General features: G+C 43.4%; 1 protein-coding gene across 1 annotated transcript in view; it reads left to right on the top strand.

The window, feature by feature from the left end:
• The first annotated feature begins 3,107 nt into the window (after nucleotides 1–3,107).
• Nucleotides 3,108–12,613, top strand: part of LOC145360388 (glutamate receptor ionotropic, delta-1-like) — an 800,432-nt gene continuing 790,926 nt past the window's right edge. The window contains exons 1-2 of the mRNA XM_080215582.1: nucleotides 3,108–3,376; nucleotides 5,811–5,966. Coding sequence (XP_080071708.1) covers nucleotides 3,289–3,376; nucleotides 5,811–5,966 — 244 coding nt within the window. The 5' untranslated portion in view covers nucleotides 3,108–3,288. The remainder of the gene's footprint in view (nucleotides 3,377–5,810; nucleotides 5,967–12,613) is intronic.

Genomic DNA, 12,613 nt, shown 5'->3' on the forward strand with positions numbered 1-12,613 from the left:
TTTAGTCCAACCTATTTATTTGATAATATACTCACTAGCTTTCGGGGTTACCCCCTTCGTCAGGTTACCCCCGTAACCCTGCACACAGTTTCTGTTCATATAATCATTTGATGGCCTCACTGAAGCTGCTTCTACCATATCTTCAGCCACTGCATCCCAGACTCCAATCACTCGGTGTGTGAAAACATTTTTTTTTCACACATCAGGCTGGATTTATGGGATAAATATCTTTACGGAGCAATCGCGGATAAAGATAATCATTATTGTATTATTTGTCCACATTTTTTAAAAACGATCTATTCAAAACCAAGAGGAGGATTCAATGTACATTGCAGCCGGTGTGGGCGCGCCAGTTGAGGCGGGTGGATGCAGTTTGGTTTCCTGCTAATGTTGCTGGATTCTTATCTGGCTGGAGTTCTAACAGCCTGTTTCGCACAGAACTTTGTACAAGAGTGTGCAGAACTGATTCCCAGAAATGAGATGCCAGAGGGTAACGAACAATCCCTATCCTCTGAGCATCCTGATTATCATAGAAATCATAGAAACCCTACAGTACAGAAAGAGGCCATTCATCAAGTCTGCACCAACCACAATCCCACCCAGGCCCTACCCCCATATCCCTACATACACTTAGGTAAATTTATAACGGATGTCATTGAGTACTTTGCAAAACACTACACTGGATTTCTCCTCCAAATCCAGCATCAAATTTCCATCAAATATCTCTGTTTTTCTCGAGCTGCGTCCTCACTTCTGGTTACATTTCACCTGTAATATGACATAGAAATACGTTTTCTCAGTTAAACTTTTCAACTGAGGGAGGGAGAGGGTTGAATGGACTATAGGGTCATACTGGGGAAAATAAAAAGGGTAAGAAATTAGCTAGAAAATAAACATTTTCCTTCATTTATCCTTCTCACGTTCCTTTCGTCTCTTCAGATTTATTGTCAGTTTGCTGGGCTGTCAGTCTGAGGCTCCGTCAATGCTGTTTAATATCTCACCCAAACAGCCACCATTCCTGTGTGCTCCTTGATAATGCATGTGTTCAGTTATTTGAAAGCGAGGACAGTGAAGCCTAATCATAGAATCCTCCTCCTCTTCACACAGGGAATATCGAACAGTCGTCGGGAGCAGACTGATTTCTGGCTTTTGAGCAATCCAACCGGAGGTCAGCAAACTCAGCATAGGCAGCTCAACATTGGCCAATATCCATGCTCAACTTTTCATTGGCTAACCTTGCCAAAGCATTGCCATCATAGAATCACTGTTTTTGTACATCCGTCCAAAAGCCAGAGCACCAACTCTGTTCCAGCGAACAATCTTTAACACGCATCCTCATTTGTTCCGTTATGGAATTAATCCGCCTGTTCAGTTAAATACTCGACTCCACCCTCCAATGTTGTAGGCATGTTTCCTCCATTCTCGGAATGGTTGTTGGTCAGATTAGGTTCTTTCCCTCAGTGATAGATTTACAGGTTAGAAATGGCACGGAATCTCCATTTTTGTATTTTTTCCGATTGTTTGATTTTTTTATAATCACTGACATGGACATGTACTCCAGCGCTTCAGATCCTGCCCCCTGTACTCCTTCGCTGTATAGTATAGCCGCCTCGTCCTGGAATTGTAATCTGGACTGATTATTGTAAACTCCCAGTTAACAGAAAGGATATTTTATCCTCCGGCCGGGATGGCTGTTGCATACATTTCAACTCCCTAAATTCAGCACGAAGAATCATCCAGACTCAAAATATTAAGTCTGTTCTCTCTCCACAGATGCTGTCAGACCTGCTGAGATTTTCCAGTATTTTCTATTTTTGTCTCACCTCCTCTCCCTTCGTTGTCCTTTCTTCGAAAAGCACATTCTCACCTAGCCAGTGGCACCCAACTCCTGCAGCACTTGGTTAGAACTTCCAAGCTCAGAACCTGTTCCTTCTGTTCAGTTCTTTTATCTGTTCTTCCTGTCTGAAGTTTCGAATAATGACCATGTTTTAAACCAAATGAATAGGGGCAGAGGCAGCGGGCTCCGGCTATGTATCTCTCTCTACCCAGATCAGGAATATGACACATTCTTAATCCTGAAATTTCTACCCCGTTTTCTACCAGATTATAAAACCCCAATCGACAGATAACTTTCGGTAAAAGATGCCGGACTCACGCCAAACTTTCAAACCCACTATCAATCATACATCGGATTATTAAATTTATAAACTTTCAGTTTAAGAAAACCCCTGTAACTCAAAATGAAAATCTGACTGTATACCGCTTGTTGTAGCTTTTATGTCTCACACTTGCTGTCCGCGCAGACATCCTGATATTGTGTTTAGCTCTGAAACACCGGCTTTGAGATGTGATTTTTAGAAACCTGCCATTGATTTTCTTGCTGCAGATATCACAAGCCTGCGCTTAAACCTCACAACATTAATTCTTTATTCCAAACACACAGACCATTCACACACAGCTCTCCCATTCTGACTCGCACCTTATTGAAGCATACACAGTGGGAAAACACACAGGTGGGAATCATTGCAGCATCCAGCTGATAACTGCAGCGGCCTGTCCTCTGTGCAGAATCAAACTTCCTGGACCACCAGCAGCCGCTTGCCGATATATCCGACAGGAACGATGTGCCTGCCACAGGTTTAACACTCAGGCGAAGAGCGTGCGGAGCCCGGCTCCTTCGCTATCCAGCTTTTAGCTTCCAGTCCTAACACTTCCCAGTCCCTTCACCCTGAGGCCAGAGCCACGAAGCCCCCTCCCGGGGGAGTGGGGGGGGGGAGGGGGTGCTGGGCTTCCTTGGCACAGAAAGGATCGCGGGTTTCCCCGGAGAAATTTGACGAATTTGCTGGATTCCCAATGACTGCAACCCCCAATATCAGGCAGATTGGAAGCCTCAGTCTATCCCCTCTCTCTCTCTCTTTATTGTCTCACTGCCTCATTCTCTCTGCTCCAATCTCCAGCTTGCTCCCTGCCTTTAATCTGTCTCCATCTGTGTGTTAGTTGGATGCACACACACACACACACACACACTCACTCTGCAATCACGTGGCGCAGGGACACCTCCGCAATTTGCCTGTTATGTCTGTGAGCTTGTGGCAGCAAGCGGCGGCTCCGCGCTCCTCGGCTTGTCTCGCTGCTGTCCTGTCCCCCAGCTTTTTTCGTTCTGATTATTAATGATCGCAGTTGTATTCTGTGTGTCTGTGTGTGTGCCTGGGGGAGTGGGGTGGGGGGTTCAGGATTTGCCCCGAGCCCCGGCTGTCCAGAAAAGCCGGCTGATGCGCAAAGGAAAAAATGGAAGTTCTACCACTCTGCTTCTTAACCGTCTTGCCTTGGATTTTTGGCAGCGATTTAGTGCGGGCAGATTCCATCATTCACATCGGTAAGAACCCGCCGAAAGAGAAGGAATGTCTATGTTTTGAATGAATTGATGTGAGTGAGGGCTCCGGGGTGAGGATTAGAGGGAGTGTCGGCTCCTGATCGCCAGTCAGGGACCCCAGTGCCGAGCAGGGTCGCTGTGAACGGGAAAGGTGTGGGATCCCGGCTAAAGCACCAGGGAACGATCCGGAGCCAGACAGCGGGACCCAACCCTACCGAGCTGCAGCAGCTGCTGTGTTGGTATCCTTTCCTCCATCCCGGGATTCCAAGACAGAATCCCAACAAACTTTCTAGCCCCAACCCCGGCTCTTTGCTCCCAGCCTAACGGAGCTCGCAAAGGGCTCACCTGGAGAGAAGGTTCCGAGAGCTCTTCTCAGCCTGGAATCTATCGCAACGTCAAAAGTTTCAACTGATCTCCACCCCCCTCCCCAATCCCTCTGCCCCAGGCTGTCACCCCCCTCCCCAGTCCCTCTGCCCCTGCGGTACAGAGTAGGGTTGGCGGCCCTCTGCCTCCGAGCATGTTGCTATTGGCACACAGTAAAATCAGACAGAGCTCGGTGCAGCGACCTGTAGCAATCACCCTCTGAGCTCGCTGATTTACAGGAGGTTGCTGATTTCGGGAGTCTGAGATCAGAAATAGCAAATGCAAAGGCTGCCATGTCGGCTGCACACAGCAGCCAATCCTCAGTTCTGTATTCACATTCCCGGGCCCTGGGAAGACGGGAGGGTGGAATGTGTGTGAGACACAGACTTGGGGAGACGAGGAATATTTAACAGCCACTTCTTGTACATGGCACTGCTGGATTGCGGATTGTTGGGCCGGGATCGCTAGCTCAGAGTGCTTGCCTTTGCTGGGATAGACAGACACCTGTACAGCATGGGCAGCCTAGGCTTTGATAGAGACAAGTGCAGATTGTGGCAGCCTGCAGACTGGTGGATGTGGAGCTGAGGCTGGAAACTGCTTTTCATTGTTTCTGAATTCCCCATTTTATTCAAACCGCGATCTGAAATGGAGACAGCGCTAAGCAGCTCATTTTGAGAAGAGAAATGATGGCGATAAATCACTTCATTATTTCTATCTTACACTAAAATAATTTCTTAAATATTGACAGTGGCCAATCGTACACAAGTGATCAGATACAGCACGGATGTATAGCGCTGTTATATTTCACTTGTAAACGAAGGCTGACTGTTACAATTAAAACGACAATTACAACCATCCCGAAACACACACAGACACATCGGCCCAAAGCAATAAGCGCCGAGACATCTCAGATACTGAGACCTTGCCCGGCTTCCTCTAATAGAGTTAAGTAATACAGGAGCACATAACCCCATCTCTAGCGGTCAGTTGCCGAATTAACTCCTTGAATAACTATGTTGTACTAACTGTGCCTTTCATTATTTCTTCACTTCAAAACTACAATTTGGGATCGTTATCTTAAAATACTGACAGAAAAAAACCAGCGATAGCACTTGACGAATTGTCCCTTCAGTGTTCCAGCACGCCCACGATGGGGTGAATGGCTGTCTCCTGTGCTGTAACCATTCTATGTATTGTACAGGCCTGGATTGTACAAGGCCCTGAGATATAGACCTGGACTGCACAGAACATTATTACTGAGGCCTGGACTGTAGAGACCTGACACAAACTTGAGCTGAATGGGACCCCGCGACGCAGGCCTGGACTCTGGACGACCCTGATATGTAGGCCTAGACTACACAGGCCTGGGCAGTGCACTTCTAGCTCCGCAGGCTGGACTGGACAGGGCTCTGATGTAACGAGTTCTGCTACAAAATGTTGTAATGTCAACAGCTGCTCTGGTCTATAATTCTTTGTAATCTTTATACTAATAAAAATCACGGGGCAACTATTTTATTCGTCTATGCAATAGGTTCATATCAGACAGCTTCTAAGAAACGCTCATCTTTTTAAGGTGGGAATTCTGATTGATATTAAACTGAAAAAAAAATCAAGCCAGGGTGCCTTGTGCTCTCCCATTTTCAAAGTTACGCTTCAAATAATTTCTAAATGATCCCGCAATTTAATAAGCGTGTAAAGAATCGCTGAATGAAGTGATCCCGCAATGGGTTCCCATTTATTAAATTGCACCAGTCCCCATACTAACCACTGGATGTGCAAATGTTGATCTTCAATGATATTTTTTACAATATTGAATTGTTTTGCTCTGACTTTCTAATGGAGGAAGGTGGCTGGAGACTCCGAGAGACACTCCCGGTTATTCACACAAGGCGGTGGACAGCTCCTTGGTGCTGAAATGATTCTCATCAAATTGTTACAGGCTTGGGGATCCCAACGCCTCGTTTGCACTGCAGCGTTTTTTCATTGAAACGGTTTAATTATTACAGAATAAAGACTGCAATGAAATGAAGCTGTCCACTGCTGTTGGTTTAGCTCTCCCTTTTTCTCTCCCCAGGTGCTATCTTTGAGGAGAGTGCAGCAAAGGATGACGAGGTTTTCCAGCTGGCCGTCTCTGACCTCAGTCTCAATGACGACATCTTACAAAGTGAAAAAATAACATATTCCATCAAATTCGTTGAGGCGAACAATCCCTTTCAGACAGTACAGGAAGGTAAGTGGATTAAACACAAAATTCCCATTGCCGCCTTCATCATGTGTACCGGGGCCCAATTACAACTCCAACCTCATTCTCCTGCTCAATATTCTCTGAAACTTATCCACAAATATTCCCAAATGAACACCTTTCCTTGCAATTGTACTTGGAAGAGTCTGGGTTGGTGCCCAGTGTTTGCCGGTGGTCGGCGCTGTTTGATAAGGAATGAATAAGCGGGCTATCTGCTGATTGACAGGGTAGATTCTTCACCGAGGGTCTCTGGAGCTGGGGACAGTTGCGGAACAAATGGACAACCTGGATGTAAGCCTTCAGATAATTTCCACTCATTGTTTCCAAACTTATCTCTTGAGGTCTGTAATAGGAAGTGTACGCAAGAGGCGGATTCTGACCAGCGAAATTGAGGTTTTTAACAGTAAATACCAGTGCAAATGTAACTGACTCATTCAAATCCCTTCAGAACCAGCTGGATTACTGCGCACGTCACACCAAACCTGCTTATACTGGGTTCGCTGAAGAGATTGCTGCTTCACATTCAAATTAATAGCCCTGAAAAAGGGCTTTATTGTTTATTTTTAAATGTCTTCACGTATTTAAAATAACCGTGTGGCTTTTTTTAACAGCCACTTAGACATGTGCTTGATATGCCATTTGCCCTGATCACGGGCTTCCCCAGTATGAAATGTGCCACAAGGAAGCACGAGAGCAATTGGCAGATGATTTCCTTTGACTTTCTCTCCTTCCTTCGTTTAATTTGCGGGAATAGCACTGCCCCTTCCTTCAGTGGCTCCTCAACGCAATATGAAGGGACTGGGAGCTGAACACTGAGGACACCTACACCTCCCAGCCACACCTATATGACAGATTTTCAGTGAATGGATTATTTTTGTGTAATTTGCCAAGGGACATTTCCTTCAAAGTATTTTTTTTTGCAGTTATGTTGCTAGGTTTGATGCAAAATATATTTTCTGATTGCAATGTTTATTTGATCTGTAACTGAATTTAAGTCAATTAAGCAGATTTATTCATCCTATTATTGCTCAATTGCATCATGCAATTCGTGTAAGAAAGTTGTGTCTGAATTAGCAGAATAGTTGAATGTGGATTGCAGTTACATTAGAAAAAGTTGTATAATAAACTGTGGATATTCATGAATTTCCAATGAATGGAGACAAATATTGTGAAGACAATGCCTGATTTCATCTGTTTTTAAGATGAACTGCTGTTGGAAGAGTTAGCAGTTGGGCGAGATATGCCCACATTGAACTTGTTTTATTGCATCTATTAGCTGAAAGAATCCAGTTAGTTTGGACAAGGCAGCACATCCCGAAAAGATTTGATATTTTAAAGGTAAGGGAGAGGCCATTTAGCCCACCTGACTGTCCTACTGTCACACTATTACAGTATTTAATTGTATGTTGAATAATTCCTGATTTCTACCTCGAGTAATCCATACTGAATCCATTCCAGGGATCCCTCTATGTGAGGAAGTCCTTTCTGACATCATTTCTGAAATTGTCTTTTACTGGTTTGTGCCTTGGTTTTGTTATGCTAAAATTATGCATATATAATTTGAATATATAATTTCAAATTATATTCCTGTGTGTCTATTTCTTACCAGTGAAGTGGGAAATTGTGTTTTTTCTAACTGATTCGACATATATGTTGCATTGTGTCAGTAATGACAGGAAATCACTATGACAAGAAGCTGTACCTTAGCACCAACTTTCTATCATGGGATAAGTTTGCAGTTTTTGTTAGTGAGGAAACCAGAGCAACAGATGTGAACAATGGAAGATGTGGTTTCAATACCAATTTTAGCTTAACTGAAACGTGAGCTGTAGTCTATACCAATCACAGTGTAGCAGACAAGTCCATATTAGGAGAACTTGATCAGAATTTCCATGGACTGGCAATCAATGGTCAAATTGCCATTCTGCTCCTTTTCAGTTACCTTCCTGGACTGCACATTTCTCACCTGGATTTCTGATGCAGTCTGTTGAGAAATGTGGAGCTATTGCTCCTGGAGCCCTTCTGCGTATTACAGAGGTATCGGGGGAAGGAAAGTCTGCCCTATTTATGGCACTAACTGCCAGAAAGGTCCCAGCCACTTTGACAAGAAAGAGGGTAAATGTGTCAGCTAAGTGGTTTGGATGGAGGGGGGGGATGTGTGGCGCCAGTAGGGAATTGGGGATGTATGCTTATTCGGGGAGGGGGTGGGAGGGTTAGGAGAGTGGTGGTGGTGCGTTGGTCAGTGCTATAATTATCCAGGAGTTAGAAGTGACTTTAATCATTCTATCATTTCCTGGGTAACTATCTGCTGAAAGGTTTGTCACCATTCGAAGTTTCAGATTAGCCAAAATTTCAGATGGTTCCAAATGCAAGATCATTGCCCAACGGAAGTTTTAACTTCCCGTGTAATCATTGAGCATCTTCTAGGTTACCTCTGGGTTCCAGTCCCCTGGCAATGGAAGACCAGGGGCAATAGACCCTTCCATTTACTCAGCTCAAGTAATCCCATATAAAGAGGAAACCTTTCCTTTCAAAAAAGAGAGAATCATGTAATGAAACATTTCCGGGTTCAGCCGGATCCACTTGCGAATACTCATCTTACACTGGAATGTCAGCTTGTGGTTACAATCTGATCGTTCCAAGTCAACAATTACACTAGGACTTTACTGTCCCTTCTGCTGAACAAATCCACAATTTCACCTGTAACACCCAACCCCTTAATGGTAAAATTAGTAATCTAATATTTGATACCTTGCCATTATAACTTTTACAAATTATTTGTTATTATTAGAATAACTTACTTCTTCCCCAGAGTGCAGACATTGAATGATTCTAATAAGAAGGGAGGGGATGGTGGGATTTGTGGGTAAATAATGATTGAAGGTTGTGTGACAATTTGAACTGATATCTTGGGTCTAGTTCTTCTCCACCTTCTCTTGATGGTCATCTCACTTTAGCACCTCTGACCAAAGGAATTGATATAATTCTGAAATAACCAAACATCTTCTCCCTGCAGTGATTTGTCCATTTGTTTCTCTTGTGTGTTTGATTTTTAGAAGAGGTATGGGAAAAAATTGCATTAATCCTATTTCTTAGCTTTTTTTGAATTGAAAATGTTAAGTTGCATGTGATGATGAAACAATCCAGGAAACTCAATGATTTGGTGTACTATTTTGCAGCAGCTTTGTGTTGCCCTCCGTGTGTTAATGCAACATTTGACTGTTGTTACATGTGTTCAATAATTAAAGAATTAAATGCAGTTGACTTCAGGTCAGCTGAAGCGATGATGTTTGTATTGTGAGTGGGATGCGAGATGAGATAGGCCACAATGTTCCACTGCATGTGCTGATGTCTGTCACAGATTCAGAGTGGCAGCCACATTCATTTCTGCCTTACTAACCTTATTGAGTTGCCTTACTAACCTTATTGAGTTTTTTGAGAAAGTGACCAAAGAGGTGGATGGGGGTAAGGCAGTGGACGTGGTGTATATGGATTTTAGTAAGGCGTTTGAAAAGGTTCACCATGGTAGGCTTCTGCACAAAATGCAGATGTATGGGATTGGGGGTGATCTAGGGAACTGGATTAGGAATTGGCTAGCGGATAGGAGACAGAGGGTAGTGGTTGACGGTAAATATTCATCATGGAGTTCGGTTACAAGTGGTGTGCCTCAGGGATCTGTGTTGGGGCCACTGCTGTTTGTGATTTTTATTAATGATCTGGATGAGGGTATAGTTGGGTGGATTAGTAAATTTGCTGATGACACCAAAGTCGGAGGTGTGGTAGATAGTGAGGAAGGGTGTCATAGTTTGCAGGAAGACTTAGACAGGTTGCAGAGCTGGGCCGAGAGGTGGCGGATGGAGTTTATTGCAGAGAAATGTGAGGTAATTCACTTTGGTAGGAATAACAGATGTGTTGAGTATAGGGCTAACGGGAAGACTTTGAATAGTGTGGAGGAGCAGAGGGATCTAGGTGTATGTGTACATAGATCCCTGAAAGTTGGGAATCAAGTAGATAAGGTTGTTAAGAAGGCATACAGTGTCTTGGCGTTTATTGGTAGGGGGATTGAATTTAGGAGTCGTAGCGTTATGTTGCAACTGTACACAACTCTGGTGCGGCCGCACTTGGAGTATTGTGTGCAGTTCTGGTCCCCACATTACAGGAAGGATGTGGAGGCTTTGGAGAGGGTGCAGAGGAGGTTTACCAGGATGTTGCCTGGTATGGAGGGGAGATCCTATGAGGAGAGGCTGAGGGATTTGGGGTTGTTTTCGCTGGAAAGAAGGCGGCTAAGAGGGGATCTTATTGAAACATATAAGATGATTAGAGGTTTAGATAGGGTGGATAGTGATAGCCTTTTTCCTCTGATGGAAAAATCTAGCATGAGGGGGCATGGCTTTAAACTAAGGGGGGGTAGTTATAGGACAGATGTCAGGGGTAGATTCTTTACCCAGAGGGTGGTGAGGGATTGGAATGCCCTGCCTGCTGCAGTTGTAAATGCGCCTAGTTTGGGGGCGTTTAAGAGGTCTGTGGACAGGTTTATGGACGAAAAGGGATTGGTTTAGGTTAGTGGGTCATTGTTGTTGTTTGTTTTTTTAACTGGTCGGCGCAACATCGTGGGCCGAAGGGCCTGTTCCGCGCTGTAATGATCTATGTTCTATGTTCTATGTTCTATGATTCTCTGAATGTTAATTTCCATTCAGCCAAAGACTCAATTTCTCCAAATCCTCCACTCATGCAGAACTCTGCAGTCTGTAAGCTATTGCTCACACATGCATTACTCTGGGCCTGATCTTCTGGTACAGCCATTTTAAAAACCTCACTCTTAAATCCCTCCAGGGGCAATCTTCTTCATTAATCTCCTTCTCTAATTCCCAACTCAGATGTCTGATCTTCTGCCACTCATTCATTTATTCATTCACTCACTTCACTCACTCACCCCTCTACTGCAGCTGCTGCATCTCCTCATTTCCATTCCCTCGTCCTTGCTACTTGTATCTCCCTTCTCAAGAACCTCCCCTTTTCACTGCCTTCAATCAGCTTCTCTACTGTTCTTTGCTTCCTACTTGGTGTCTTCCACTTTTCCTGTAAAGCACAGTGGAATGCTTTTGTTTTGAAAAATGTAAGATATTGTTTGTTGTCAACTATGTTCCAACAATAGCTTCCTATTAAATGCCTTGCATTTTACTTCACTGTTCTTTGTTAGGATATGGTGATTACAATATTATTTCCATTGGACATATTGGCTTAGTATAATGCATTCAGTTGAAGGCAGGAGGATGACATTTCTGCAGTATTATTGCATTCTGGATGCTGCATTATTTAATGTCACATAAAAGAAGTGATTAAGCAGCTGTTGAAAATCACTTGCGTTGGCTGCTTGGACATGCCCAGTACCAGGCAGGCAATCATTAAGCTTTTACATTCTGTGATATTTGTCTTTTGCAAGGAAACCTGTAGGTTGGTACTTTATACATCCAGTTTATCGCAGACAGATGACAATGTCTTCCTTCTTGATAATAGGACTTAGAATATCTAGTTTTTTTTTAAAGAAGTTTCAGTTTGTGTTTTTGGCATAATTGAGATGGTTGCTGTCACATTAATATGTAAAGGGAATAATTAGATAGTAAATCAGTGTTATAGAAAGGAATACTTCATCTATAGTATTAAAATACTGCTCTCCTTCAGTATTTGAAGTATATAATCATCTGAAATGACAGGTAAACCTTACCATGACTCAGTTCCATATCCCTTGGTACCCTTTTTTTCGTCGATCTCAATCTTGAAAGCTCTAATTATCCCAGAATTTACAGCTGTTTGGGAGAGAATTCCAGATTTCCACTACCTTTTTTGTGGAAAAGCTTCTCAATTTACACCTAAATGGCCCAACTCTAGTTCTGATTCTTAATTTTCCTCCCAGAGGAAATAGTTTCTCCCTTTTGTTGTGTCTTATGCCTTGGAGAAATGAGAGATGATACACCAGTTCCTTTGTGTGCAGGAGTTTTATTTACAAAGCTTCAAAATACCTGCTCACAGCCTTACAGCAACTAGCCTCAGTTCAGTCTCTCTCTCTTCTTAAGTAACCACATCTAGTCTTAACTAAGTAGACAATGAGAATGGAGAACAAACACACATAATGAAACATCAAACAAGTGAACACGACACCAAAGGCCATATTCCAAATTAAACCACCCTAAACAACAAATGTTGTAATTTCTTAGAGTTCACCTTGTTTATTTTCTCTAAGTACAGAAATAGTCTTCAAGATATGGAGGTCTCTGTTGATGGTGTTCACATCTATGAATTTGAGGTTGTGGATCTACATAATGAACTCAGCTGTAAGATGCTTAACCTCAAAGTTGTACTGTTGGAGATGATCTGACCATCTGTTGATACGTAGAGATCAATGACCAGATCCTGATGTGGCTAACAATATTCAGCATCAAACACTGCTTGCTGTGCAATTGTCCATTCTCATTATGCATCTGTGTGCAGTCGCTCCTGAAGAGATGCTGCGATCTCTGTACATTTAGGAATGGATTTGTGATAAAAGTTGGAAGTACCGAGGAACAATGCCAACTCCTTCATATTAGATGGGGTGAGAAGTGCATGAGTGGCTTTAGTGTTGGATGTAATTTTTA

Source organism: Carcharhinus amblyrhynchos, chromosome 31 (assembly GCF_965287045.1).
Source record: "Carcharhinus amblyrhynchos chromosome 31, sCarAmb.v2.hapA, whole genome shotgun sequence".
Classification (NCBI taxonomy): domain Eukaryota; kingdom Metazoa; phylum Chordata; class Chondrichthyes; order Carcharhiniformes; family Carcharhinidae; genus Carcharhinus; species Carcharhinus amblyrhynchos.